Below are 26,769 nucleotides of genomic sequence, written 5' to 3'. Positions count from 1 at the left end.
GGAGCAAAATTTAGGGAGCAAAGACCAGAGAGATTATTAGGTAAACGAATCTCAAGGTACTTTGTTGAAGAACCTGCCTAAATAAGAGGGGGTGGGGATTTCTGATATCCTCTAGTTCTTTTTGGTGGAATAGTGATATTTAAGACTGTACACTTAGAAGTGTTTACCTAATGCTGAAGCATGGAGTTCAGTCGGGGCCTTGTTTTGGGTTTATAACTAGAAATAGCAAATCGTCAGCGAACGCTACTGCTACTTGAAGGATATGTTTCCCTTTTGCTAAACCTTGAACATCACTATTGAGGTGGGTCTGCCTGCAGCAGTATTTCCAGTATAAGGATAAAAAGAATAGGTAAGAGAGGGCATTCCTGACAAGTACCATTCGTTAATTCAAATGTAGGGGAGAGAATGTCATTAATTTTTAATCCAGCATGGGGCTGAGAATAGAGCATAAAGATTGCCTGCACGAGCCTTAGGGAGAAATTAAACTTGAGCACCGCTCACGTAAAAAAACCCCACTCTACTCTATCTTAAGCCTTCTTGGTATCTACACCAAGAAGAACTAAGGAAATTTAATTTTTATGAGCATAGTTGATGGCATGAAGAAGCATAATGAATTATCTTTTCCCCTCCTCTAACAAAACCAGCCTGCTCATCATTGATTGTGGTATTTATTTATTTTTCAAGAAAGCAGTTTCACCCAGATTTTTAATGTCTAGATTCAGAAGTGAGATTGGTCTGTACCTTCCGCAAAGTTGTGGATCTTTGCCTTCTTTATGAATTAAAGTGATGTGGGCTTCTTGGGAGGGATGCTCCACTTAAAGTGTTTAATAATAGGTCCAACTGAGGAAAAAGAGTATTTTGGAATTTTGTATAATAAGCCAAGGATAATCTGCCTGGGCCTAGGCTTTTCCAAAAGGGGAAACTGTTGATAACAGACATAAGCTTTTATAAGGATATTGGAGCAACAAGCTCCAAGGCCACATCTGGTCCAGGGAGAGAAGGTGCAGGGAATTGAGTAAGGAGTGAATGGCTTGATCTCTCTATACTGTATTCTGAACAAAGTTGGGTCGATTCAAATTATAGAGGTCAGCATAAAAAAAATTTGAAGACTTAGGCCATATCAGTTGAGTTGGCGAGCAGAATTCCAACATTACTTTTTAAAGCCAAGACATGCGCTTCCGTTATTTCTATGAGCGAAAATCTGATGTTTGTAATATAAATGCAGTTTGGCTGCTCTGTTATTTAAAATGTAAGTTTCTCACACAGAGAAGATTGATCAGCTTGAGCCAAATTAGTTTTTGCGTGCTTAGTAATTTGTTCAAGGGTGGAAATCTGACATTCTTAATTTTAGAAATGAGGGCGATAAAAGTAATTCTTCTACATGTCTTATAAGTTTCCAAGTTTCCCAAACGAGGGGATGATGATGGGAGTCTTGTGTGTTGTCTTCGAAAAAACTCTCTATGTAGGAAGAAACACGTTGGCATGCTTCAAGGCAAGGTTATCAAGGATGAATTTGTCCAACTTCCATCTCCAATGCCTAGCAGGTTAAGATGCCATAATAGGATGGCTGAAACTGGTGCGTGATCTTAACCTTTTATATTACCAGTTTTTGACTGTTTAATAGTGGGGATCAGATTAGTTGAAACAAAGAGGTAATCTAATCATTGATGGGACTTGTGCACCTGAGAATAATAATCTCTGGTATTTGGGTTAAAATATCTTCATATTTAAGGCTACCTGTGAGATCTGGGAATCTTTTGAGGAGGAGTCCAGGAAAGGATTCAAGGTGATATTTAAAGGGGTTGTCTCACTGCAAACATCAAAATTTTACTTTATCCCATTCCCCCTGTCACCCCCCTGGCATAAAATAGCAATTTAAAGCGGTTTTTAAGCCGCTTGCTACTCACCGATGTGCTGAAATGTGAAGTATTAAAAATCTTCTGCCTAAGATGGCCGCCGGTCCTTTCCCAGGGATGCACTGCGGTTTTCTCCCATGGTGCACCATGGGCTCTGTGTGTTCCATTGCCGATTCCAGCCTCCTGATTGGCTGGAATCGGCACACGTGACGGGCCGGAGCTACGATGACGACGCGGTGACCCGCTCTCCGGCACGAGCGGTCCCATTCACCAGCCAGAAGACCGCACAGCGCAAGCGCGTCTAAAAAAGCACAAAGCCAGCTAAATTAGACGGAGACGGGGACGCCAGCAACGGAGCAGGTAAGTGAATAACTTCTGTATGGCTCATGTTTAATGCACGATGTACATTACAAAGTGCATTAATATGGCCATACAGAAGTGTATAACCCCACTTGCTGCCGTGAGACAACTCCTTTAAGTCATTCCCTAAAATTATTTGGCCTTTTGCAAAAAGCTTCAGTTTTTCCATAGCCCCTACCAGCCAGGAGACCAGGTTCGTATTAGGGACATCAAGATGAGTAAAGGTATAAGGAGAAAAAAGAATTGTACACTTGAGGAACAGCAAATGGCCCTCTGCATCTGTAAACTGTTGCGTGCACTTAAAGGGGACTGAGTTGTGGAATGCACCTGCAGCCAAGGGGTGGCAGATATGAAATCATAGGGTAAAATAGTCCCTAGGTAGTTTAGGGATCTTGCTTGTCTTGGACGTGCATTTCTTGAAGAAAAGCAATGGGCATTGTTAATTTTTTAAGGAGCCAAACAAAGTGGTTTCTCTTGTTAGGTGAATTTAACCCCTTAGTGTTAAAAGACGTAAAACCAGATTTGACATGGAAACAGTAACAGGGTTATAGGCAGTGCTAAATTATCAGAGAGCTAAAATCTCTAATGCAAATATATAGAATGGAAACAGCAAGGTGGGAAAGGGGAGTCTGAGGGTAAGGGTGAAAACTAAAAAGAGAAAACTATAGAGTGAATAGATGGTAATTATTGAGGATTGCCTAGGCTACCTCACTAGTGATTAAGTCTCCCTTAACAATACTCCACATGTTTAAGTAGAGCGGATAGGGAGAGATGAAGGAGAGTGAGATGTATAAAGACCTGATGGAACAGTGGACCTACACTATGCAACATTACTGTAGGAGGACAGTATAGGAAATGATAAAATATCCTACTGAAGAAGAAAGTGAAGCAGAAAAGGTGGCAGCATATAGTGATGCACAAAAAAAACTCCCTTGTCTAAAGGAACATGCTTTATTGTTTCATAGTTTAAAAATTAGGCGACGTTTCGACCTGTAAAGGTCTTTTTCAAGCCAAAAACCAAATGAAACAAGGTATGGAGTCCATGTTCCGCACATGCTGCCACCTTTTCCGCTATACGTGTTTCCCCAAGGGGCTTATGTCCATAGCCCTGTTGGTGGCTCTGCATCTATCTAACTAGATTTTTTTCGCTACAGAGAACTAAGATTCTCCTCTATTTAAAAATACTATTTTTCTCTAATTTGCCTCCCCCCTAGTATTTTACTCTGGTGGGGTAGAGTGAGTGCCGTGGTCTTTTGCTTACTAAGGGCGAGCACCCACTGGCGTTTTTTTACCTGCGTTTTGCGTTTTTCCTGCACAGGCATAGAGATAACATGTGTTCCTGTCCACTGGCGTTTTTTTTGCATTGCGTTTGCGTTTTTAACATAGGAACTGTCAGTTGCATATGTGTCCTTATTTTTCTCCATGGAAATTAATGGCAAAGCCGCGAAAACGCCGCGGAAAACGCGCGGAAAAAACGCGAGAAACGCGGCGAAAACGCTGCGTTTTTTTCCCGCGGGAAACGCAAACGCCAGTGGGTGCTCGCCCTTAAGAAGAAAGTGAAGGGAGTGGATTAAAGGGAAGGAAGGTGAGGTCGGGTGGCATTAAATATGTTGTACAATGGAACATAAGCAAATAATGAACGCATTTATATATAGCAAATAATGTTAAATAAAATAAACATCTCTATTAAACTGAAAGCAAAAGTGGGATATGATATGAAGAACAAGTACAGACCCACATCAGATCATAAAAAGGTAATATTAACAGATATAGACTAATATTTAACCTACAGTATATATCAGTTTTAGCATGTAAAGCAGGAAAAACATCCTACCAAGAGAACAAAACTAGAAAAGTTCCTTAGGATATGTAACCTATCACTTACATACACTGAGAAGCAGCATAGATAGAAGCACTCAACTCTTGACAAGGTCAGTAAGAGTTCACACATTTACAAAGTCAAAGAAGCTCTCAGGTGGGTCATCACAGGACCCAGGAAAGTTCCAGGATGAACTATATGATCCTAGCTTTAGAAGAATAAATTGAGTACGGATCGTTAGCAGCCTGAGACCTAAGGAACAAACAAAACCAACTCAGCAGCATGAGCCACACTGTGAATAAAGGAAACACTCGCAAGAGAAGAGACCAGGTACAGCCGGCATCTGCTCAGAGTCTCTAAGTCGGGCACTGGAGTTTGGCGCTATCTTTCTTATTCTGGGGAGACTTGAAGCGAGCTGTGGTAAGTCCTTCATGTCCTGTGAGGGCATCCAGGATAGGATTGGGATCGGAGTTAAGTAAAGGAGGGACCATGTTCTATCCAGATCCACCATTCTTTAAGATGAAGGTTCCAAAAGGTAAAAGCCAGGAATACTGCAGGTTATTATCTCTGAGGACTTCCAGCAATGGTTTCAGTTGTCATCTCTTGGCAAGTGTAGAATGGGTAACACCTCCCCATATTTAATCTGTTCTTTTTTTATCTACATATGTTGATAGACCACATATCACATTTCTTGGTGGTTCCTCCAGTTTAGACTTTAGGCAGATAGCTCTGGGAATCTTCTCAATGATAATAGTTGCCACTCTTTCTTTACCCACTAAATTGGTGAATAACTCAGCTTCAATAGAGTGGAGGGTGTCTGCAGCCTAGATCTCCAAGAGGCCTTTGAACTGTATATTATGGTTACAGCTCTTATTCTCCTGGTCTTCAATCAACACCATGACTCAGTCAATGTAAGTATTTTGCTGGGAGACACAGGAATTTCAGCGCACCCAAGTGGGCAGTAATCTCTAAACACATACCTTTTAGATCCTCAACGCAATGGCCTTTAAGCTGGACCTCTGATTTGATGTCAGCCAGCTCAGACCTCACAGGGCATAGGGCTTTGTGTGAGCATCTTCCTGAGGAAAGCTTTTGGAGATAGAAGCAGAAACAGAATCACTGTGATCTCCTTCTAAGCTATATTCTAAATGAGAGTTTGCAGGTGGGTCTTCCTCAGCTGCTATGGGTGGCACTATATTTGGGGCCCCAGACAGGGAGAGAGCACTCCTTTTCAGGAATTTCGGCATGTCAGCTTGATTTTTAGTAGACCTCATAGTCCCCGCTGAAGCATCACTCTTGTCCCTCTCGATCTTCACCATAGTTCAGTAAGGATAGGTTTAATAAATGCTGAATAGGACACCCTTTTGATGTAGCTGTAGGCTAAGGCTTACATGATGCTCAGCGGTAGAGCTCAACCCACAGAATTTCAAGTCATTGCCTATCCACTGGATGGATGAAAACCGAAAGATCGGTGAGGGCTTGGACGACCACTATTCCCAAGAACGGGGGGTGGTGGGGCGAGGGAGGCCATGTTTCCACCATCTTCTTCACCTGCTGGTTGCTGCTCTCACATTACTGAACACTGTGCAGGTTGTGCAAGCTCATTGTCACTTTTCGTTTTCAGTGGGACTGCAGGACAAAGCCAAGTATGGGGAACCTGTCACAATGCACTCCACTTTACAAAAAACATGTTGCTGAGCAGATTGATGTATCATTTTTAGGGAAAAGAATCAGTATAACTTATATTTTATTAAATTATATCTGCTTGTTCTGGTCCAATGGGCTGTTATCAGTGATTGACAGCTGTTCGTGTACGTATAGTCATATAGAGATAACTGTCAATAGAGGCAGACTGCCCATTCACCTACTGGGAAAATTCTTGATGGGCCAGTCGGGTCCTTGGGCTTGTGGAGGGGAAGAAGTTTTTTAGTGAAATGTAAAAAAAAAAGTTATACACACCTATGCCAGTGTGCCACTTCTCCCGCTCGCAGCTTTGTCTTCTATGGCTGTGCAGCTCACCTGGTGAGTTCTGGGTAGAGCGATCATGTAACTGCTCCATGTAAAAGCACCCTTAGTGCAATCTTTTTTTTAAACTTTAGGTAATTATTACTAATCTACACAAATAATTTTTTCTATGACATTGATGTCTGTAATTTTTAACCCTTTAAGGTCGTGCCCCCCTATTTTTATTTCTGAGTTTTTCTCCCCATTTTCAAAAAATCATAACTCTTATTTTTCCAACAACTTAGCTGTCTGGTATTTTTATTGGTACTATTTAATGTGCCATATAATGTAGTGAAAAACGTTAAAAAATTTCTAAGTGGAGTGAAATGGGAAAAGTAATGCAATTTCACCAACTTTGTGGGAGTATTGTGCCAAAAATCACATGCTCACTTTATTCTATGGGTCGGTAAGATTACGACAATACCAAATTTATTTTTTTATTTTTTTGCTGTACTACTTTTAAAAATAAAATATCTTTTGAAAAAATATATATTTTCTGCTGCCATCTTCTGAAGACCTTTCCTTTATTATCCTTCTGTCAATATAGTTGTGTGAGGTCTTGTTTTCTACAAGATGATCTCTGGTTTTTATTGGTACCATTGTGAAGTACATTCAACTTTTTGATTGCTTTTTACAATTTTTTTTTTTTTGAGACTGGTGTATTTTATTTTATTTTTTGAAGATGTTCAACCTGTGGAATAAATGTGTTGCTTTGAAAGATAAGACTTAGAGATGTGGCAATACCAAATTTGCTTTTGGTTTTCAAAAATAAAAAATACATTCCTCGGCTCCCTATCACCTCACCAAACAGCACCATAACTTAGTTCGGTGGGGACAGGTTCCCTTTAAAGATAGTTTATATTCCGTTTTTAGATCCAGTTCTGTTTGTGCATTTAGATTGAAATACTCTTTAAAACAACCTAAGCACATTTATTGTCACAGACCTAAATTTCTACTTATCACACTATATTATAGAAAATGTATTCTTCTTCTTTAAATAATATATTCAATTATAATCCAAAATATTTTCTCAAATTGTATAAAAAGTAATTTTAGGGTATATTCACATCTTGCTTTTTTATGTTTTTATGGTTTCATGGTTATTCCTCCACCTTTTTGCAATAGATGCAGAAAAATATGCCCAAAAACCATGATAAAATACACAATAAGGGTTCTTTCAAATAGCCATGTGTTAGCCCAGTTTTGCAAAACATGGAGAATAGAACCCATGGATTTCAATGGGTTTAATCACCTTTCTTTTTTTGGAGGGTGCGTATGGTTCTCACAGGCGTAAAAAAATAGGACCTGCTCTATTTTGCGCGCAGTTGTCCACCACAGAGCGCCATAGAGGTCCATTGATGCGTCTACTGGAACCTTATTTGGCTTAGTAGCCATTTAAATCAGGGTGGGGTGATTCCCTTGCCTATGTAAACTAGTGGTGCCTGCACAAATTAGCACAGTATTTGCACAGGCACGCCATATACACTCATTCTCTGCACAAAAAAGTTGCACAAGAACAAGCGTATTTGAGGATGTACTCAGCTGAAGCCACCCTGAAACCGACACGTATGAACATATGCTTACATTGATTGAAATAATGATAGTAAACAATGTCATTTTCAAAACGGTCTACACCTGAATAAAGGTCAGTCTACTTTAATGTGATATCACTAAATAACTAACTTCCATTGTATTCTGACAGATCTGCTCACAAACAGAGGACATGGAAGCTTTCGGGACATTAGGAAGGGAGATAAATCTCACATTGCTTTTGGATCCAAAGTTTCAGGGCCTCCTCCAGCCACCGTGAGAAAAGCTAGTGCCAGGTCTACAGGAGAGGTTGGAAATAGGCTGGCTACAAATAACCAAATTGACAAATCTATGTGCCGTTTTATATGATATAATCTATGAAAATACACTTTTACCTTCTTTTATATTTATATTCTTTGTTAGGCGTTAGTCAGACGGGCGGTTTTTCGCGCGATTTGCGCATGCGCACGCCTCCGGCGATTTTATAAAACCATTGCTTTGCAATGGTATCGGACACATGAGCGCTTTTTATGCGCTCGTCCGATAAATTATAGAACAGAAATCGCAGATTGTACCTATCTGCGATCTGCGATTCCAGTTCTTTTCTCTATATGCGCTCAATGGGGCCGGCGGCAGCAGTGCCGACCCTATTGAGAGCATATACTAGACAAATCATCCTTCTCTGCCACAGCTGTGGCAGATAAGGACGATCTTTGCCCATTGAATTCAATGGAGCCGGCAATACAGCCGGCTCCATTGAAAGCAATGGGCTGCCGGCGATCGCGGGATGAATTGTCGGGAAGGGCTTAAATATATAAGCCCTTCCCTGCAATTCATCCAGAAATGTGTAAAAATAAAAAAAATATATATACTCACCTTGTCCCGGCAGACGGAGTTCAGCGCGGCCGGCCAGCAGTGGGTGTGAGTGAGAGCTGCCCCTGATTGGTCCCTGCGCTGAGCCAATCAGGGGCAGCTCTCACTCACACCCACTGCCGGCCGGCCGCGCTGAACTCCGTCTGCCGGGAGCGGGTGAGTATATAGATTTTTTTTTATTTTTACACATTTCTGGATGAATTGCAGGGAAGGGCTTATATATTTAAGCCCTTCCCGACAATTCATCGTGAGATCGCCCGCAGCGCATTGCTTTCAATGGAGCCGGCTGTTTTGCCGGCTCCATTGAATTCAATGCGCTGGACAGCTCTGACCTGTTTCTATTGAAACGCGGCTAGGAGCAGTTTTTTCGGGCGATTTTTTTTTTTCAGCCCCGGTCACGCGATTTGCGGATGCGCATCCGTCATGCGATCCGCAAATCGCGGCAAAAAACGCCAGTGTGACTAAGGCCTTAGATGTGCGGTACTGTGCAGAAGCTTTAGTCAGGTGTGGAAAAAATACTGCAAAGTAAGAATGCTCTCAAAAATAGAAGGCATCTAATTGGTTACAAATTTATTTGGCAGTAGCACAACAACGTAAAACATGCCAATGTCATTAAGAACTAGCTTCAGCGTAAAGAAGAACAAGGAGTCCTGGAAGTGATGATATGGGCCCACGGAACTCTGATCTCAGCATCATCCAATCTGGCTAGGATTACATGAAGAGACAGAAGGATTTGAATAAGCTACATCTGCAGAAGATCTGTGCTTAGTTCTCCAAGATGTTTGGAACAACCTCCCTGACAAGTTTCCTCAATACCTGTGCACCAGGAAGAACTCATTCTTTTTTCAAGGCAGACGACCAAAATATTGATTTGATTTAAAAGTCTAATTTTTACTTTCGCCTTGCATTTTGTTAATTGACAAAAATAAACTATTAACACTTTTATTTTTGAAAACATGCTTTGTAGCATTTTTTCTACACCTGCCTTAAATGTTTGCACAGTACTGTGCTTTTAACCCTTTCCAATCCAATGTCGGGCCCCGACATCATCATTTCCCTCCACAGCTCTGATGTCGGGGCAGGCCCGACACTGCAGTGCAGGAGTGCATCTGCACCTGATCGTCAGACACATCGGGTGCAGATACACTCCTGCACTGGTCCCAATCGAGGACCCCCTAGGAGAAGGCAGAAAGGGTTTTTAACCCTTTCTGCCTTCTCTTTTACACATTACATAGAGCTCAATTAGCGCTATGTAATGCACGGAGATTCCGCCCGGTGATCATGTGACCGCCGGTGTCCCTGACCCCCAGCGGTCACATGAACGCCGAGCCGGGAGCCTGCACCGTGGGGGGGGGGGGGGGTGCTTACCTGTCCGGCGTCTTCCGCGTTCTCCCTTCTGTCTCCCAGCTTAGCGATCATGTGACCGCTGGGTGCCACCAGACCCCAGCGGTCACATGATCGCCGAGCTGGGAGGCAGAAGGGAGAATGCGAAAGACGCCAGACAGGTAAGCAGGCCCTCCCACGGTGCAGTGAGCACCTGCACCCTCCTGAACTCTGTCAGTTCAGGAGGGTGCAGGGAAATGTATTTTTTCTCATCCATTCTCACCAGCTCCAATTTATTTGGAGCTGGGGAGAATAGCTGAGAAAAAATAATTGGATTGGAAAGGGTTAACTTAAATAGAGCATCTATTAGTTGTCCTAATTACGGTTTCTGAAAACAAAAAGATTATAATCAATATGCAAACAGTATGTTCTTCATCTGTTCAATCACTATCGTAAATTTTTTTTGTTTTTTATGCTTCACCCAGTCAGCAAGGTCCACCAGTAGACAAGAAAGGTCCTTGGAACAGTTGGCTCAGGAGAAAGAAGCCACTACGTCAGCACATATGGCAGACATAAGAATTTTGTCCCCCACACTTTTCCTTCCATCAGACCAGAAGAATAAAGAAAACGTACAACACACAAAAAAGAAAGAGCTGCAACCCCGAGGTAACTCACTTACAAACCACCAATATTGTACACTAGTAGTTTACAACCGGTGCACCCCCAGGTAGAGAGTCATAGGTTGGAGACTACTGCTAGAGAATCACAATATCTAGTGTCTCATCATTTGACACATCCATCTACCATATGCAGGTTGTCATTGACATCATGTGACATCTGCAAACCATTGCGTGGATTCTCCTGCCCGAGAATAATACAGTATGACCTACGGCAAATTAAGGCTGGGTTCCCACAGGGCGGATTTGCCATGGAAATTCCATCCGGAATTTCACCGCGGCAAATCCGTCTGCGGCTGCTAATCCCGAGGTTAGCCAGACATTTGGACGAGATTTCACAGAAATCTCGTCTACACGAACAGCTAATCCGTCACGGCAAGGCCGGCGTTGCGTCGCCGATTTACCGGCCGCAGCATGCCCATTCTTTTTTTCCGTTGTAGCCGCACTCTCCTCTATGGGAGCGCCGGTCGCAACGGGAAAGCATGCGGCCAGGCGCTCCAAAACCCACGTCTAAGTGCCACGGGTTTTGAAGCAGCGCTTTCCTGGCGGAAATCTTGCGGTGTGTCGTTGCGGCCAAACCGCAAGATTTCCACCAGGAATACGCCGTGTGGTAACCCAGCCTAAATGTTTGAAGGACCATAGGCAGCAAGCAAGCTACAAATCCACACTCCATGTATGTATTTCCTGCAGATCACCCACGGTGATGAAAGCACATGAAATCCGCTGCAGATTCCATTGTATGTCTGTAAATATGACATCTTACGTACATGATCCTGGTCCATTCCTTTAGCAGGTCTGATCTACCACCTGATACTCTCCCATCATACTCAGTCTCTACATATAATTTATTTTTTCATGTAAAAGACATATAAGTCTCTTGATCTGATAGAGGAGTTGTAACCCCAAAACGCGTTATCTGTAGATACCATGCCAGTAAACTGCTTCTCTCTTTATGCCACGAACCATTGGTTCTTTTATTGTTACATTTGCTATCCACAAAGAGGGTATCATATTGTCCTTGACTTTTTACCATGCTGTTAAAAGGTGGACATTCCCAAAATTCTGTTCCAGCAACAAAGGGTATATTACCTGCAGTTCTGCTCTACCTTTCCTCTCATCTAATGGTTTTAGGCCTCGTTTTGGGGCATTCAAGATGGCAGAAACAATGGTCTAACTACCTAATGCACACTGTGCACTACTCTCTGATTGGTTGATGCTGATCATGTGAGCAGCTATGGCCAATCAGTAGGGATGAGCGAGTATACTCTCTAAGGCACTACTCGCTCGAGTAATGTGCCTTAGCCGAGTATCTCCCTGCTCGTCCCTAAAGATTCGGGTGCCGCCGCAGCTGACAGGTGAGTTGCAGTGGGGAGCAGGGGAGAGCGGGCGGGAGAGAGGGAGAGAGAGATCTCCCCTCCGTTCCTGCCCGCTTCCCCCCGCAGCTCCCCGCCCTGCGGCGGCCCCCGAATCTTTCGGGACGAGCGGGGAGATACTCGGCTAAGGCACATTACTCGAGCGAGTAGTGCCTTAGCGAGTATACTCGCTCATCCCTACCAATCAGAGAACAGATATAGAGCATTGATGGTTTAACACTGCCAATGCACTGCCGGAATTAGGTAGTTTGAAGATCAGCCAATTTGGATGCCTGAAAACGGGACTAGAAACCAGTGGATTGGTGAGATGACATTGAAGAACAAGTGCAGGTAATTTACCACCTCCGATCCTGAGACAAGATTTTGTCCCGAAACTGGATGATTATTTTAACCCCAGCACTGTATGTCACTCTCCACTCCATGTCACACTTTCACTAAGGCATTTACAATATGAGGGAGTTTGTTATAAGTCGGACCTATACAGCACTTGTTTACCTGTGATTTAATATGCAATTTTTCAAGCGTGCAAAATGTATTTTGTGTGAAAAAATTACACGTGCATGAAAAAATTGTAAGTGGTTCCAATAGTTAAAATGAGGGAAAAAATGAATCTCGTTCACATGAAAATTTAATTTCGATGCAAATAGGATATGCTGTGATCCTCACACTATCAATGCAAGAAAAAAAGCGTTCATGTAAATTAACCCACTAAAAGCTTATGGGTTCTATTGACATGTAAGTTCTGTCCGTCTCGCAACGCACAGAACTTGCACGTGAAATTCACCTCTTTAAACACGGCCTTATACAATTTCGGTATATGAGGGTTATAGGTTGTGCCATGCAGTTATCTTACAGTATATGTAAAGAGAAGCTGGTTTAGAACAATCATGGCGTATAGAATATAAGATCTAGTAGAAGATGGAATTCTTTATATCATACTATGCCTGAACAAAGCAATAGTCTACGCTTGGTGCTTGAGGCATTGCGCTACAGTGAGCTATCAATATCAACAGCCCCGTACTTTAAAGAATACATTACAGAATCACACCTACTTAATGGATCTAAGCCTTGAGGCACCTCTCGGGTAAAATGAACACATGCAGCTGGGTACGCCTCAGGCTTATCACTACTTAGTAAGCAAGGTCCCACATGGAACCTGCCACTGCAAAATTGTGATGCTGCAAAACATCTCAAGTAGGGAATGTTAAAAAGTCATAGTTCTATAGGGCCTTCTTTAATACCAGTGCAGATGTTCATTGCTTTGGTCATGCATTAAAGTGACTCTGGCCAGGAGAAATAAAGATGGCCACACCAGCTTCTCTGATTTCCTGGTGCACACTGTTTATTAGTATACATCATTAGTTTAAGACACTATATCTGCTTTGAATAACCAGTGCTGCCCGCATGACTAGTGCTGGCTAGTCAGATCAGCTTGCTCTTCACTATTAATATATTTTTATTGGTAACACTCTCAATAGCTGTCAGTGCATTTCTATATTCACTTGCAGATAATTTCTAGAATCTTTCAAGTGGATCTAGAGTTGGAGCCGAATTCGGGTTCAGTCTTTGCCATATTGTTTCAGCAATGCCTGACATACTGTAGCAGTCCTTTATCAACTATATTTACTAACTAACAAAGTATTAGAGCAATATGAGCATATCAGTTATGTCTAACAGTCTTTAGTAATTTACTTAATATGTTCTAGGAACAGATTACCAACCACATCCACCTGTGGATCCTCTCACTAAGGACAAAGGCAGGAGATTAAGAAATTTTGGGAGTGCAAAGAAGGAGAAGCCAACAAATATGCTTGGTAAGTAGGCTCCCAATGACAAATTACTCTGAAGAGATCATACGATGGAAGATCATTGCTCTGCAGGAAATTGAGTAGGGATAACCATAGGGGGAAATTTACTTAGACTGGTGTTCTTAGTAAAGAGTGCCCTGGAGTACAGTGTGTTAAGTTTATGAAGAGATGCACACTTCTTAATAAACTTGGCGTATATCTAGCCAGTCTTTGTACCAGACTGAAATCGTTACCAACTGGCATACATTTGCACTCTAATCTGTGCCACTTTCTGGTGTAAAGTATAGTAAATCTGACATGCCAGAGAAGATATGCCTGCTTTTTACAAAAGTGTACAGCGGGCCCCGCTGCAGACACGACGCCCCCTTAGCTTCAAGACTGTTCCCCGGTGGCTGGCTGACAGCAGAAAGCCCCTTTTCCCCCGATTAAATATTAAAATTTGGGCCGCCAACAGAGGGAAGGATGCCCCCCTCCCCCCCATGGCATGTGTATCTCACGCTGGCCTCAGCAGGGAGGCTACAGTGGCAGGGGGACAGTTGCCCGGCAGCAGAGGAAGGGCGGCCCCCCTTCCCCCATGTAATGGGCTGCTCGGCGTCTTCAGCAGGGAGGCAACAGCGGTGGGCAGACAAACACTGTTACCTGCCGCCAGAACAGTACTGCACCAGTCCTGGGAGGGCACACGGCCGCCGGCACATCAGCAGGAAGTGAGGGCAGGGGACCGGCCGTCACGGACCTCAGAGGCGCTGTGCTGCAGGGAGCTGCCAGCCGCCGGACCACAATAAATACAGCTCCGGCAGCCGGGACTGGGGCCCCATCCTCTGGGAGCCAGGGCACAGAAGCCGCGCAGGACTTAGCAGTGAGTGACATCTGCAGCCTGTCTATAGTTTGTATCCGTCCCTGCTGGCTTACAGTCAGGGTTCCTTTTATTATTAGCGGTACATTATTACCTGTAAACTGCCAGCATTTACTGCTGGCAATGTACGGGCAACAGCAAAAGAAACCGTCACCCTAAGACAGTAGGGCCGGCTTCAAGCAATGCACAGTGTGCTGCTATGACCTTCCACACTTGACCCTATCGGGAGCTGGGGGTGTGATAGGGGCCTTCCTCCTGTCAAACCCCTAGCTTCTGGTGGCATCAAGATACACTAATACCGATGTATACCACACCTAGAAACAGGATGCTATGTAACATCCAAATAGTGTATACGACATAAAGATTAACATTATTATATACATCAACCAGATAAATAGTGTCATGCAGAGTCCAGATAATAGTAAATTCACAGTATAGATAACTAAAATACAATATGCAGATAAATAGTATCTAAATAAACAGTGCCTACGGTGGCCAGATAAATAATGCAGTTACTGTTGTACCGTGTCGACACCAGGAGTGGTGGGTGTATACCATGGTTAGGCTTCTTGACAGCCAGGTGATGCCTCACAGTTCCTCTTTGGCTGTTAGCAGTAAGGCCGGGGAGATTGACAGCAGGGCATGGAGAGCATTGGAGCAGCAGGGGAGAATGCACAGCAGCGACAGCGGCTCCGGTCAGAAGCTGTTAACAGTGGTGACGGGGAGATAGACAGCGGGGGATGGAGAGCACCAGAGCAGCAGGAAAGATGGCACAGCAGCGGCCACAGTAACAGGAGCTGGACAGCAACACAGCAGGACATAGGGAACCATGACTGCGCCGTAAGCGTCCGTGATGGGAGGGCAGCTGCAATACTCACTGCTGGGTACGGACATCGGGGAGGCCTCCTGGGATACTGACAGTGGGAAAGGGTTAAGGTTCGTTTCAGTCCTAGCCTTACATTAATAGCTGTTAATTCTTCCATGTTAATGCGCCCCCACCTCTTTCACTTGGAACCATTAACAGCTAATAACGTAAGCCTAACACTGAAAGAAACCCTTACCCTCCATCCCAGCCAAAACTCACTACACATGCTGCTAGGACCTTGCTGCAAGCAGCCAATCATTGCCTTTTGGGCGTACACTGGGCGGATACAGCCCATCACTAGGTCTCCACCCATGCTTGTGGTGGAGACAAGATACACCAGTACCAATAGTGCCTACAATCTCCAGGCACCTAGTGCCTATAGTGGCCGTATAAATTGCGCCTGAAATATCCACATTAATAAGTGCTTACAGTATCCAGATAAATAGTGCTTATGGTATACAGATAAATAGTGCCTATAGTAACCAGATAAATAGTGCCTACAATACCCATATAAATAGTGTCTATAGTATACAGATAAATAGAGCTTAAGGCATCCAGTTTACTTTTCTCGTCTGTTATCATTGGGGGACACAGCTCTGACCTTGGGTATAGCTTCTGCCACTAGGAGGCGACACTAAGCACACTAGCTATACCCCTCCTGCAAGCAGCATGCTAGCTCAGTTTTTTGCTTAGTGTCTAGGAGGCAGGACTGTCTCTCCTGCTGAGATTATTTTTTCTTTCTTTTGCATTTTTCAATTTTTCCTATCTTTCCCGGAAGGCCAGGGCATAACGGGGAGGCAGGACTCTCCCCGTTAACCCACCGAGGGCGGCGAACAGAGGAGATATGTAGCCCTCTGTTGTCTGCCGGGCTCCCTTTGAAGAAAAGGAGGCACACTCGGCCACCAAACTGAGTGTGACCCGCCAGCCATAGAGCCCCCCTTATTTATGGTCCGGCATCCACTGCCCCACCAAAGGCAGCGATGATGGGGAGAAGCTCTGCTGGAGCCCGGGAGCCACCCTACCTCAGTCAAGAGTAAGTATGTGGGTTTATTTTGTTATTGCCGCGATGTGCTTGCGCTGCCCTCCCCCGCGGCTGCGCCGCTCTGCTTGTTATGCTGCTGCAGTGTGTTGCTTTCGGTGGGCGTCCGCGCCTCTTTGGTGGGCGCCCGCGGCTTATGTGCCTCGGCTGTTTGGTGAGTGGGCAGCCAGGTGCTGCTTGCCGCCCCTGGCAGTTTTTTGATGGGCGGCCGCGTCTTTGTGATGCTGGCCGCCCGTGGCTGTTTTTGGTGCGCGACTTTGGCTATTGCGTTGGGCGGCCGCGGCTGAGGCCCCCCGCGGCTGTTTTGTGGACGGCCACGGCTGATGTACCAGCCGCATGCGGCTGATGGCTGCGGTCCCCCCGTGGCTGTTTGTGTGGGCGGCCGCGGCTAGTGTGCTGCGGGCCGCTCGCGGCCATTTTGTTGGGTGCCGCCCGCGGCCGCTTGTTGAGCGGCTGCGGTACTCCAGCCGCCCGCGACTGCTAGTGTGCGGTTAAGCCGCGGCTCCGGCCCCCCCGCGGCTGATGGCTCCGGCCCCCCCGCGGCGGATGGCTCCGGCCCCGCCGCGGCTGATGTTGCCGCGGGACCGGTATGTGCCTGCTGCTCCTTTCGCAAGGGCTCTGCGCGCCTTCGGCCGGGCATGCAGGCGGTCACTGATGTATTCCGACTGCCCGGCGGGCGTTTGAATTTTCCCGCCGAGCGGGCGTTTGAATTTTCCCGCCGAGCGGGCGCTTTGCATTTTCCCGCCGAGCGGGCGCTTTGCATTTTCCCGCCGAGCGGGCGCTTTGCATTTTCCCGCCGAGCGGGCGCTTTCCATTTTCCCGCCGAGCGGACGCTTTGCATTTTCCCGACGAGCGGACGCTTTGCATTTTCCCGCCGAGCGGGCGCTTTGCATTTTCCGAGCGGGCGTCTGAACGTTCGCGCCGAGCGGGCGCCTGACTGTTCGCACCGAGCGGGCGCCTACCCCGCGTCCCTCTCTTTGCGTAGCGCGCGCATAGCACCGCACAGCCGGTCCGCCGGCTACACATGGCGGTCTTTTTAAGCTCGGCGCCACACTCGTACGCCTCCTACTGCGCCCTCGTGATAGGGATGGGAAGCCGCCCTGCGTCCATTATACCAGAACGCGGGTATGCCTTACCCGCTTCTCGGCCGTGGACTTTAGAGGCTGTACACCATCATCACCTCCCTACAGCAGCGTTGGTCGCACGTTTCCTGTGTGCGTTGCCGCTGGTCAGGATGGGTTGTATATAACCGTGTCGCACGGCCAACATTGCCTTGCTGCTGAACATATTGCGTAGCTCACGACGTTCGGGTGTTTCATTGCCATAGGCTGGCGTATAATGCTACTGTGCGACCCGCTTTGCCCGCAGGCAGCAGCTGACCACTCCTTACGCAATACTCTCAGTGAAACTGAGGTCGCTGGGACCCTTTCCGTATTACACACAGGCTATCGGGTGGCTCCCTGGTCGCTGATAGCGCCCCTAGTACCCCTGCAATGACACGGACGGGGCCGCAAGAGCCTACAGCGTACCGAACTTGCTGAGACCTGCGGTACCTTCCATACAGAAGGAGTACCGCACAAGGAGTCTCTGGAATCTTCGCTACCCATATCTGCTCCGGACCGGGTCGAGCGTTGCCTGACGGAAGCTCCCCCATTGCCCCCCTGCAGTTCCCTGCAGCCAGCAGTACCGCGGTGTCTAAGTCCAGGATGACAGGCGGACAGGGCGGCCAGAGCCACATGCCAGGTGTGCTCTCGCTACAGCTCTATATATACTGACAACAGTGTGCGAACTCTTGTCAGCATTACTCTGGGCTCGCTGACTGGATTCATCGTTCCCCATGTCGGCTCCGCAGCGGGTTGAGCCTTGCATGTCGGCAGCTCCCCTGTGGTTCCCCCCGCGGCCACATGTACCATAGTGTCCGCGTCAGGAGGACATGCTGGCGGGGCGGCCAGAGCCACATACCAAGTGCGCCTGCGCTGTAGTTCGAGATTAAGCGGAGAGAATCTCATCCTACAGATAACAGAATGCGATCTCTTGTCAGTACTCACACAGGGAGTCTCTGGACTCATTTTTCCTCATGTCTGTCCTGAATCCGGTTGAACTCCTCTACAGACAATCGCACCACAGTGTCCATGTCCAGGAGGACACGAGGACAGCGGCCGGCAAGGGTCACATACTATGTGCGCTCTCTCGTTAAGGAACGAGACTGCATCCAGCCGGAGAATATCTTGCCTTATGTACAACAGGGTTCAAGCTGCTTGTCGGCGGTACCCTAGGCGGCTGAGACCGGGGGTACTTCAATGCCCGAAGCAGCACATACACTGGTTTGAGCAGGAGTCAGCTTCGTCCCCTCAGTAGTTTCCTGCACCCTGAGTCGCAGTTCGGGACAGAGCCGCATATCAAGTGCGCTCTCTGCTGCCGTACTGGTCTACAAGCTGATTATCAGCGGTACCCCGGCCTTGATGTCAGGCCTGACCGGGTTGCCCTGGCCTTAGCTAGCCCCCCGCCTTTTCCTGCAGGCAACCAGACCGCTAGGTCTGATGCCGGGATAGCACGCGGACAGGGCCCGGCTAGTACCACGTCTGGTATGGAGTCTCGCTATTGTACGAGAGTTACATTCACTCAAAAATTAGTCACCTTATGGACAACATGTATTTGGGCCTTGTGTGGAGCAAGGTGTTAAGGCAGCAGTATGCAGGCCAAAACTCTTGAGGAAGTCGAACAGCCGTTGGGCTTCCTTTTGGTCTGGCTAAGTCTTGTGGTACCCTTCTGAGGAATATACTATTCTCAGGAATTTGGTGAACACGTGGTATTCGCCTCCACCCCACAGAAGCTTGCGCTTTGGACGGTTTTCCTAACGGCTAGCTCCACTGGAGCGACCACCTGCAGCTTCCTACAGGCAACTTGGGGCGATCTACGTGAAGGAGAGCCGCATACTATTATGCCCCCGCCACAGACGGAAGTGACGCGGGGCGCCCCTCCGGCGGCGCTTTGTAATGCCGAGTTAGTTTCCTTCGGGCATTCTTTGAGCTACATGGCATGTTGTACTCTCTAGGAATGATGGGCTGCTAACTCTACAGCCGCGTCAGTAGGACGTGGATAGCCCTCTGCAGGAGACAGAGCTCCTGTGGACCCTGGTGGGGTGCAGAACAGGCCACGTTTCTCCGATTGGGGATGGGGAGACTGACCGTAGAAGTGCTCCGTATTCTAAACGGTCACTAGTGTCGGTTCAGGTGTAGGGCCCTGATCCGCAGCAAACTAGGCCTTCCTAGTCGCTTGCGAGACTGATTGTATAGGAAGGTAAAACGTCCAATGGGGTTAAGGCGGACAGCTCCAGCGACTCGCTGCGACCCTCCTGCATTGCTCTCCCTGCATTATGACTTGCAGGACAGCGTAAGACAGTCCATACTTGTACAGTCTGCAATTTTAGGCTTCCTCCATCCCTATTGCCGATGTTTTCTCAAAGGGATCAGTGAGTTTCGTACCAGGGTACCTTTGCTGCCTTGTGCGGTCAATGTTTCTGTACCCAGTGGAGTCACACGGTTACATTGTATCCCAGCACGGGGCCAGCCCTAGTTGATCACGAAATGGGCAGATGTCCTCGGATACCCATGGGGCCATGCAGAGGCTGACGCCGTGGGCATTGTTGCAGGATTACGGAACAAAATTTTTCCTCACATGCCCCCTTCTCAAGTTACAGCTAATCAGACAGCCGACGCCATGGACGGAGGCTGTCAGCATATACAGCATCAAGGTCATACAGCAGGCCTTCCAACCGTGGACAACACGGGACTCCAGCATGAGACGGTTGCATATCTCAACAGGTCGTTCTCACTGGCGTCTGGACTCGACTGTTCCTTCCTCACGGAGGGACTGTGGAGATGAGGTTAAATACCTGGAGGTATATGGGACCTGACTTACAACTAAGTCGCCTGGCAGAAGGCCCACAACCCTCATGTTTTGGTGCCTATGGCTCCACAGCTCCATCTTTGGATGCCTATTTTGTGCGGATGGTACAGGAAACGGTTGTTATCTAACCTCTGTATGGCCTGACGCCGGTATCGGGATCCACTTCGGTGAGGTATCGGTGGGCACCTTCTCGGTAGTTCCAAGGAACGCTCCAGGGCAGGTTTCTCGGTTGACTACGCTGGAGTACCTCGTGCAGGTAGCATGCTTCAGTCACGCTGGTGCGCTGCCGGTAATCCTGACAACTCCGACTGGATCCCTGCGTTTCCAGAGTGGACTCCTTACAATGACTCTGCGTTGCAGCAATTCAGGGTTACTATGCCAGCAAGGTCATTTTCTCAGGCCGTATTCTTTGGAAGGCGTGTGCCTCGTCGGAAGCTCCTTGTCTGGGTTTTGTTTTTTTCTTCCCTCAGAGGGTGGATGGGGCCGTTACTTAGGCCCCTTTAGGCTCTGTCTGAGCATGCGGGATACCTAGCCATCCATCAACGCCGGTCGCAGTTGAAGGACAGATTGCTTCCTTACACATGCGACCCCTTATATTTTCCCGCCCCCTTGGGTACTGCTCTAGAACGTCACAAGGTCAGAGCTGTGTCCCCCAATGATAACAGATGAGAAAACAAGATTTTGTAAGAACTTACCGTAAAATCTCTTTCTCGTCTTGTTCATTGGGGGACACAGCACCCACCCATTCTGGTATTGGAACTGGGACGTATACTCCCTAGGTGAGGGTCCTCGGTGCAGTCGCACTTGGTGTTGGAATGAGTTACAGTTTGTGAGTATTGTTATTTATTATCTATGTTGTATCCTACTGGCTGCTCCTACTGCTTGCATACAAACTGAGCTAGCATGCTGCTTGCAGGAGGGGTATAGCTAGTGGGAGGAGTTAACACTTTTGTGCTTAGTGTCGCCTCCTAGTGGCAGAAGCTATACCCAAGGTCAGAGCTGTGTCCCCCAATGAACGAGACGTGAAAGAGATTTTACGGTAAGTTCTTACAAAATCTTGTTTTTTTACTCTCATCTTTTCTCATGTTGGTGTCATTTCAAAGTTTTGCCATGAAAGCAGTGATGCCGGCCTGTGAATGAGACATCGCTCATATGACACCGAGACCTACCACTCCCCAAAGCTGGCCAATGCATGTGTCATAGGGGGCCTTCTACAGTTAAACAAAATCCTGTATGCAAGTCTTTGAAATAGCTGCCATGTAACCCAAGGATTGCTCCTGTGCCTTGTATGGTTGGCCCAGATGCTATGATGGTGGCTCTATTCATGCTGCAGCCCAAGATGTTACTTACAACAGAGATGTAAGAAAGCAGCAATAGAATTTAACTTTAAGTGAGCATAAAGTAGAAGATGTTTTCCTGCCAGACATTTATGGCATGTCAACTAGATCTATAATTTTTTGCACTCTTTACAGTAGTCAGCAGATCTGGTGCATTATCTCTGGTACAGACACTTCTGGCTCTCTACACTACTGACAAGGTGTGATTTTGACGTCCCTTTCTGTATCTTAATTGTGTTTCTGTGAGTGATCATACATCTACACGGCGCCTCAACTATCTGCATTCCGATGAATAAGCACTCCATGCTGGAATATTTTGTTATTGATGTTGTTCTCTGATATATTGAAGTTACCGAAAAAAAATGAGCTTTGCATGTAAAGATAATTCCACTACATCTCCAAGAGAGAATTCGACAAGTACATCACAGCAAATATTTCATTTCCTTGAAATAGATGCAGATGGCTGTCATACATAGGATTGTGAAGGATTAAATACGTGGATTTAGATACTGAAAAGGACTAAAGAAGTCTCTTGTGTTAGTACAAACAAAACATGAAGCTCCTGAGTCGTGATACAAAATGTATAACAGAACTCCTCCAATTATTAAGTATTGTATATAGTATTTCTTATGGGGTAAGGGGGGCTGAATCACAATGCAGTCATTGGGAAAAAGGGAAAATGTTTGTAGCCCTTCACATGCTTTTTTACATGATTTGTTCTTAATGTAATTTAGTCTTCAAATACATTTCTATATACACTAAATTGGCACTTTATTAGAGACCCCAGCCCTTTTACGATTGGTGCTTCCCTCTATGGACACTACACACGTGACCCCAGAGTGCAGCATAAAATCAAGTGAGCTAGTTTTTCATTGATCAGTTTTAGTATGAATCCATGTCAGAATAAGAAAATCCAGCGATCTGAGTGACTCCAACGAGGCCTGGTCATCGCTGCTAGACTAGCCGGGTCAACACTTCATAGATTGCCAACCTTGTTGGGTTTTCTCATGTAATAGTGTGGAGAGTATAGCAAGAATGGTGTGATTGAAAACCATCTAGTGGAAGGGGATCCTGTAGAAGTAAACCCCACATTAACAAGGGGCGTCATAGGAGAATATTAAGGCCGGCTGTCCACGGGCAATGCGGTATCCCACAGCGAAGCTCTGCCGCCCAGGAGCAGGAGCTGCCACCGAATATTCGCCAGTCAGCCCTATCTAATAGATAGGCTGACTGTGGAGAATTGGGGCAATTTGTGGCATGCTGCGAATTGCCGGCCGCGAGCGGAGAATCGCAATGATTCTCCGCTCGTGGACAGGTGACGGCGCTTTCCATAGCAACGCTATGGGAAGCGTTGGCCGGCAGACGGGGACACTGCCGTGGACAGGGGGCCTAAGAATTGTTTTAACGAACAGGTGGTGCAAAGTCAAACAAATGCACAGCCGTAAACAACACTGATACTCCAAATAACATGTCAAAATGCATGACTAATCATTCCTTCCCATTGCTGTCTAAAAGAAACAGGAAAGTAAGACTCCAGCGAGCAAAAGAGCACAAAAATGTGATCACTGAGCAGTGGAAAAACATCTCTTGGTCAGATGACTCTAGATTTCTGTTGCACCGTGCTGATGGGAGTTCAGAATTCAGTACAAGCAGCATAAATTGATGAACCTTTCCTGTCAGGTGTCAATAGTTCAGGGTGAAGGTGGTGAAATAATAGTGTGCAGATTTTTTTCTTGACACACCCTGGGTCCAATATTCCTGCAGAATGATTTTAACACCCTGTTGAATCTATGCCATAACGAATTGCCGTGGTCCTCATAGTCAAAGGGCATCCAACATACGCTTGTCCGAGAGTGTATTTGTGTGGGGGGGTCAGGTGTCGAATAAGCATTTAGCAGCAATCCATTGTGTCCAGCCAACCTGAGTTATCTGTACAGATGTTATCTGATCAAAGACCACAGTGTAAAACCAGGGAACCTTTTAAATTCACTGAGAAACCATCATTTTCAATGCGGGGCAGCAGCGGGAATTTCACATTCCCTGCAGTTGCAATTAGTTTTTGCTGGCAAGTTCCACACTGGCTGGATTTTATGCCAGCGTATAGTACGTAAATTACTGTAGATTCAATTTGTAGACTTCCAGAAAGCAGTGTATAGACTGCTGGCAGGGAAGATGCAGGGAATGTGCAAAGCGCAGTACTGTGTAAATGTTTTAGGCAGGTGTAGAAAAAATGCTGCAACGTAAGAATATTTTCAAAAATAGAAGTGTTACTAGTTTGTGAATTAACAAAATGCATAGTGACTGAACAAAAGAGAAATGTAATTTACGTCAGTGTTTGGTGTGGCCAGACTTTGCCTTCAAATCAGCATCAATTATTTTAGGTACACTTGCACACAGTTTTTGAAGGAACTTGGCAGGGACGTTGTTCCAAATATCTTGGGAGAGCTAAACACAAATCTTCTGTGGCTGTCGGCTTGCTCAGATCCCTCTGTCTCTTCACATAATCCCAGACAGACTGGATGATGTGAGATCAGGGCTCTGTGGGATCATATCATCACTTCCAGGACTCCTTGTTCTTATTTACACTGAAGATAGTTGTTAATGACGTTGGCTGCATGTTTGGGGACATTGTCCTGCTGCAGAATATATTTGCTGCCTGCCCTGACCTTTGGCCTGCTTCTGAACTAAAAAAGACATCTATATGTCCTAACATTGGTGATGTTCCTTGACTTCATCTCTGTCTACACCCTCCAGTATTGTTAGTCAGCTGCAGGGGTTAATGCAGCTGCCTAGGGACTGGGGGGTGGGGGTGGGGGGTAGAGAGTCAGGATTGGGTGAGCAAGTTTTTATTTAAAAGTTTGTAGAAGCTAAAGTGATAAAAGGTAGTGTAGGGATAGGGGGAGAAGTTTCCAGAAGATAGTGTAGGAAAGGAGAAGACACCCACCTGCTCGCCCTGGATGAAGGGATAGGTGGGTTTCAGAACCGAGGTGGTATTGGAAGTTGTCACAGCTGGTTTAGGTGGATAGCTTCCATGCCAGCTTTGGGCTTAAAGAAAGGCGGTCCTTCTTTCTCGGTTTAGATCTGAACGGGCTTTCTGGCGCCTTATGGGACTGTAATAAAGTTATTGTGGGATGCATTGGAAGTCGTTAAAGGTTAATGAAAGGTTAAATGATTAAAGTTATGTTAAAATGTTAATCAATAAAGCTGTGGCCCACCCCAAGTGTTAAATGCCAACATGTTGTCTTAGTCTTTATTGGGAGAGTAAGGAATGTAGAGTACCCCCAGTCCTGTGTTACTCCACAGTTATGTTGGTCCCGACATAGGTCCTGTTCTTTCACTGCGTCCTTGTCTACACCCTTAAGTACTGCATTACATATTCTTGATCAGATTGCTTCAGGATCCTCTTAACGGAAACTATTTCTGGAGTAGCAATTTTGGTCTCCTTGCAGCAACTACCAGATCTCATTTGGTAGGGTTAAAGGGGAAAAACGGGGGATCTCCAGATTTAGCCCTCACATCTCGCCTGAAGTCTTAGCAATTTAGAGACACAGCGGATCCATGTCTGTTACATAGTAACATAGTTTGTAAGGCTGAATGAAGACAATGTCCATCTAGTCCAGCCTATTAATGTGACACATTTCAAGATCTTATTGGAAACTGGTACTTTCCTTTAAGTTATAGTAAATAAAGTTTGGAAATGGATGAAGAAAAAGGAAGGCAGAAATATGCAAAATAACAACAACCCATTTATGAAAAATTGAAGTGGTGTCTGGAAAGTAAATTGGTCACCTTAGTTATGAAACAGAGTGCAGGCATTCTGAGGGAATAAAATGAATATATCTCTTCTGCTTTATGGCTTATCAGTGGGAACAGCAGGGAGAGATCTCAGAACTAATAAAAATCCACTTGCAATTTAAAACATGCAGATAAGGAGAAATGTATTTTATATGATATATTTTCTCTCAGACAGCTCTTCAGTGGGACACTGCGGAAATGAAGATAAGCTCTCTATTCAGATCCATGTGCCATTCTGCAAGAGAGAAAACAGACCAAAGACATCAAACAACGCAAGCGCAGACGTCCCAGGTTAGACTGCAGCTCACTTATAAAGTCTTTTGTACCTGTTTGATAGGGAAATAGATGATGAAAGAAGGAGGGTTAATTCATTGCATTTAGGAAGAGAATATGCAAACTGAGTCATGCATGGGAATAGCTCTAGGGGGCGACAGGGGTAGCAGCCGCACTTGGGCTGTGGTGCTTGAGGTAACCCACAGTCCCTTCTGCTACATAAGAAGATACCAAAATTATAAGTGTCACATAGTAGGTGGGGACCCCATTTCAAGCTAAGAGGTTTCACAATAAGCCTCTGTAGCTATGTTAAAGGCGTTGTATAGTTGAAAACTATTGATGACTTATCTGTAGAAGAAACCATAGGGGGTATGCCGCCGAGGATCTCTACCACTCTGCTGTTCACTAAATGATGCATTCCTACACTGAGCTTATTTCTATAGGAAGCAGGCAGCTTCATTCTTACTGTAGTGACCAGACTTTGTATTACACGCAAAATTCTCATTCACTTCAATGGGAACTTTACGTGTCATACCAAGCCTGGCCACTGCAGTGAGAATGGAGATGTCTCCTTACTGCAGAAATCACCTAAATACACAAGCATAGTGACCCAGGGAATAGCTGATTGGTGGGGATCCCAGGCTGCAGACCCCCGCTGATCTAATATTGATGGCCTAAGGAGTGGATGTTAATCCTTAAAAGGGTTGTGTGACCATTGTAGATACAGAGTGATTCAAAAGTCAGGACCACCCAGAATATCTGCTTTACATAAAAGCACCAGGAGACTAGAGACAGCAGACACACAAGTGGCACCCATACAGACTCACAGATGCAACAGAAGTTTTGTGGAGATGCCCCCGACAAGACACTTGGAATTCTGTCAGTGGGCATTACAAATGTGTGAACAAGATGCACAATTCATAAACTCTGCTCGGAGGACCAGTTCTCAGTTTGTTCTGATCACTACCAGTTCCCCTGAACTTCCGAATCAGTTTTCTGACAGCTTATACACTCACTGGCCATCTTCCTGGGTGTTCTTGATCGAAAGCTTTGGCCTCCTCATGTGAACGTCTGT

General features: G+C 46.0%; 1 protein-coding gene across 3 annotated transcripts in view; it reads left to right on the top strand.

Annotated features, from left to right (window-relative positions):
• Positions 1–26,769, top strand: part of CFAP20DC (CFAP20 domain containing) — a 416,942-nt gene that overhangs the window by 164,579 nt on the left and 225,594 nt on the right. Inside the window, exons 9-12 of one of the 3 annotated variants that reach the window (XM_066596613.1) lie at positions 7,742–7,845; positions 10,251–10,431; positions 13,522–13,629; positions 25,593–25,712. In XM_066596613.1, the coding sequence (XP_066452710.1) occupies positions 7,742–7,845; positions 10,251–10,431; positions 13,522–13,629; positions 25,593–25,712 (513 nt within the window). Of the gene's footprint in view, positions 1–7,741; positions 7,879–10,250; positions 10,432–13,521; positions 13,630–25,592; positions 25,713–26,769 lie in introns of all 3 variants that reach the window. The other 2 variants (XM_066596612.1, XM_066596614.1) reach the window with 2 other exon arrangements.

Source organism: Eleutherodactylus coqui, chromosome 3 (genome assembly GCF_035609145.1).
Source record: "Eleutherodactylus coqui strain aEleCoq1 chromosome 3, aEleCoq1.hap1, whole genome shotgun sequence".
Taxonomy (NCBI): Eukaryota; Metazoa; Chordata; class Amphibia; order Anura; family Eleutherodactylidae; genus Eleutherodactylus; species Eleutherodactylus coqui.
This window is presented reverse-complemented; position numbering and strand designations above follow the sequence as displayed.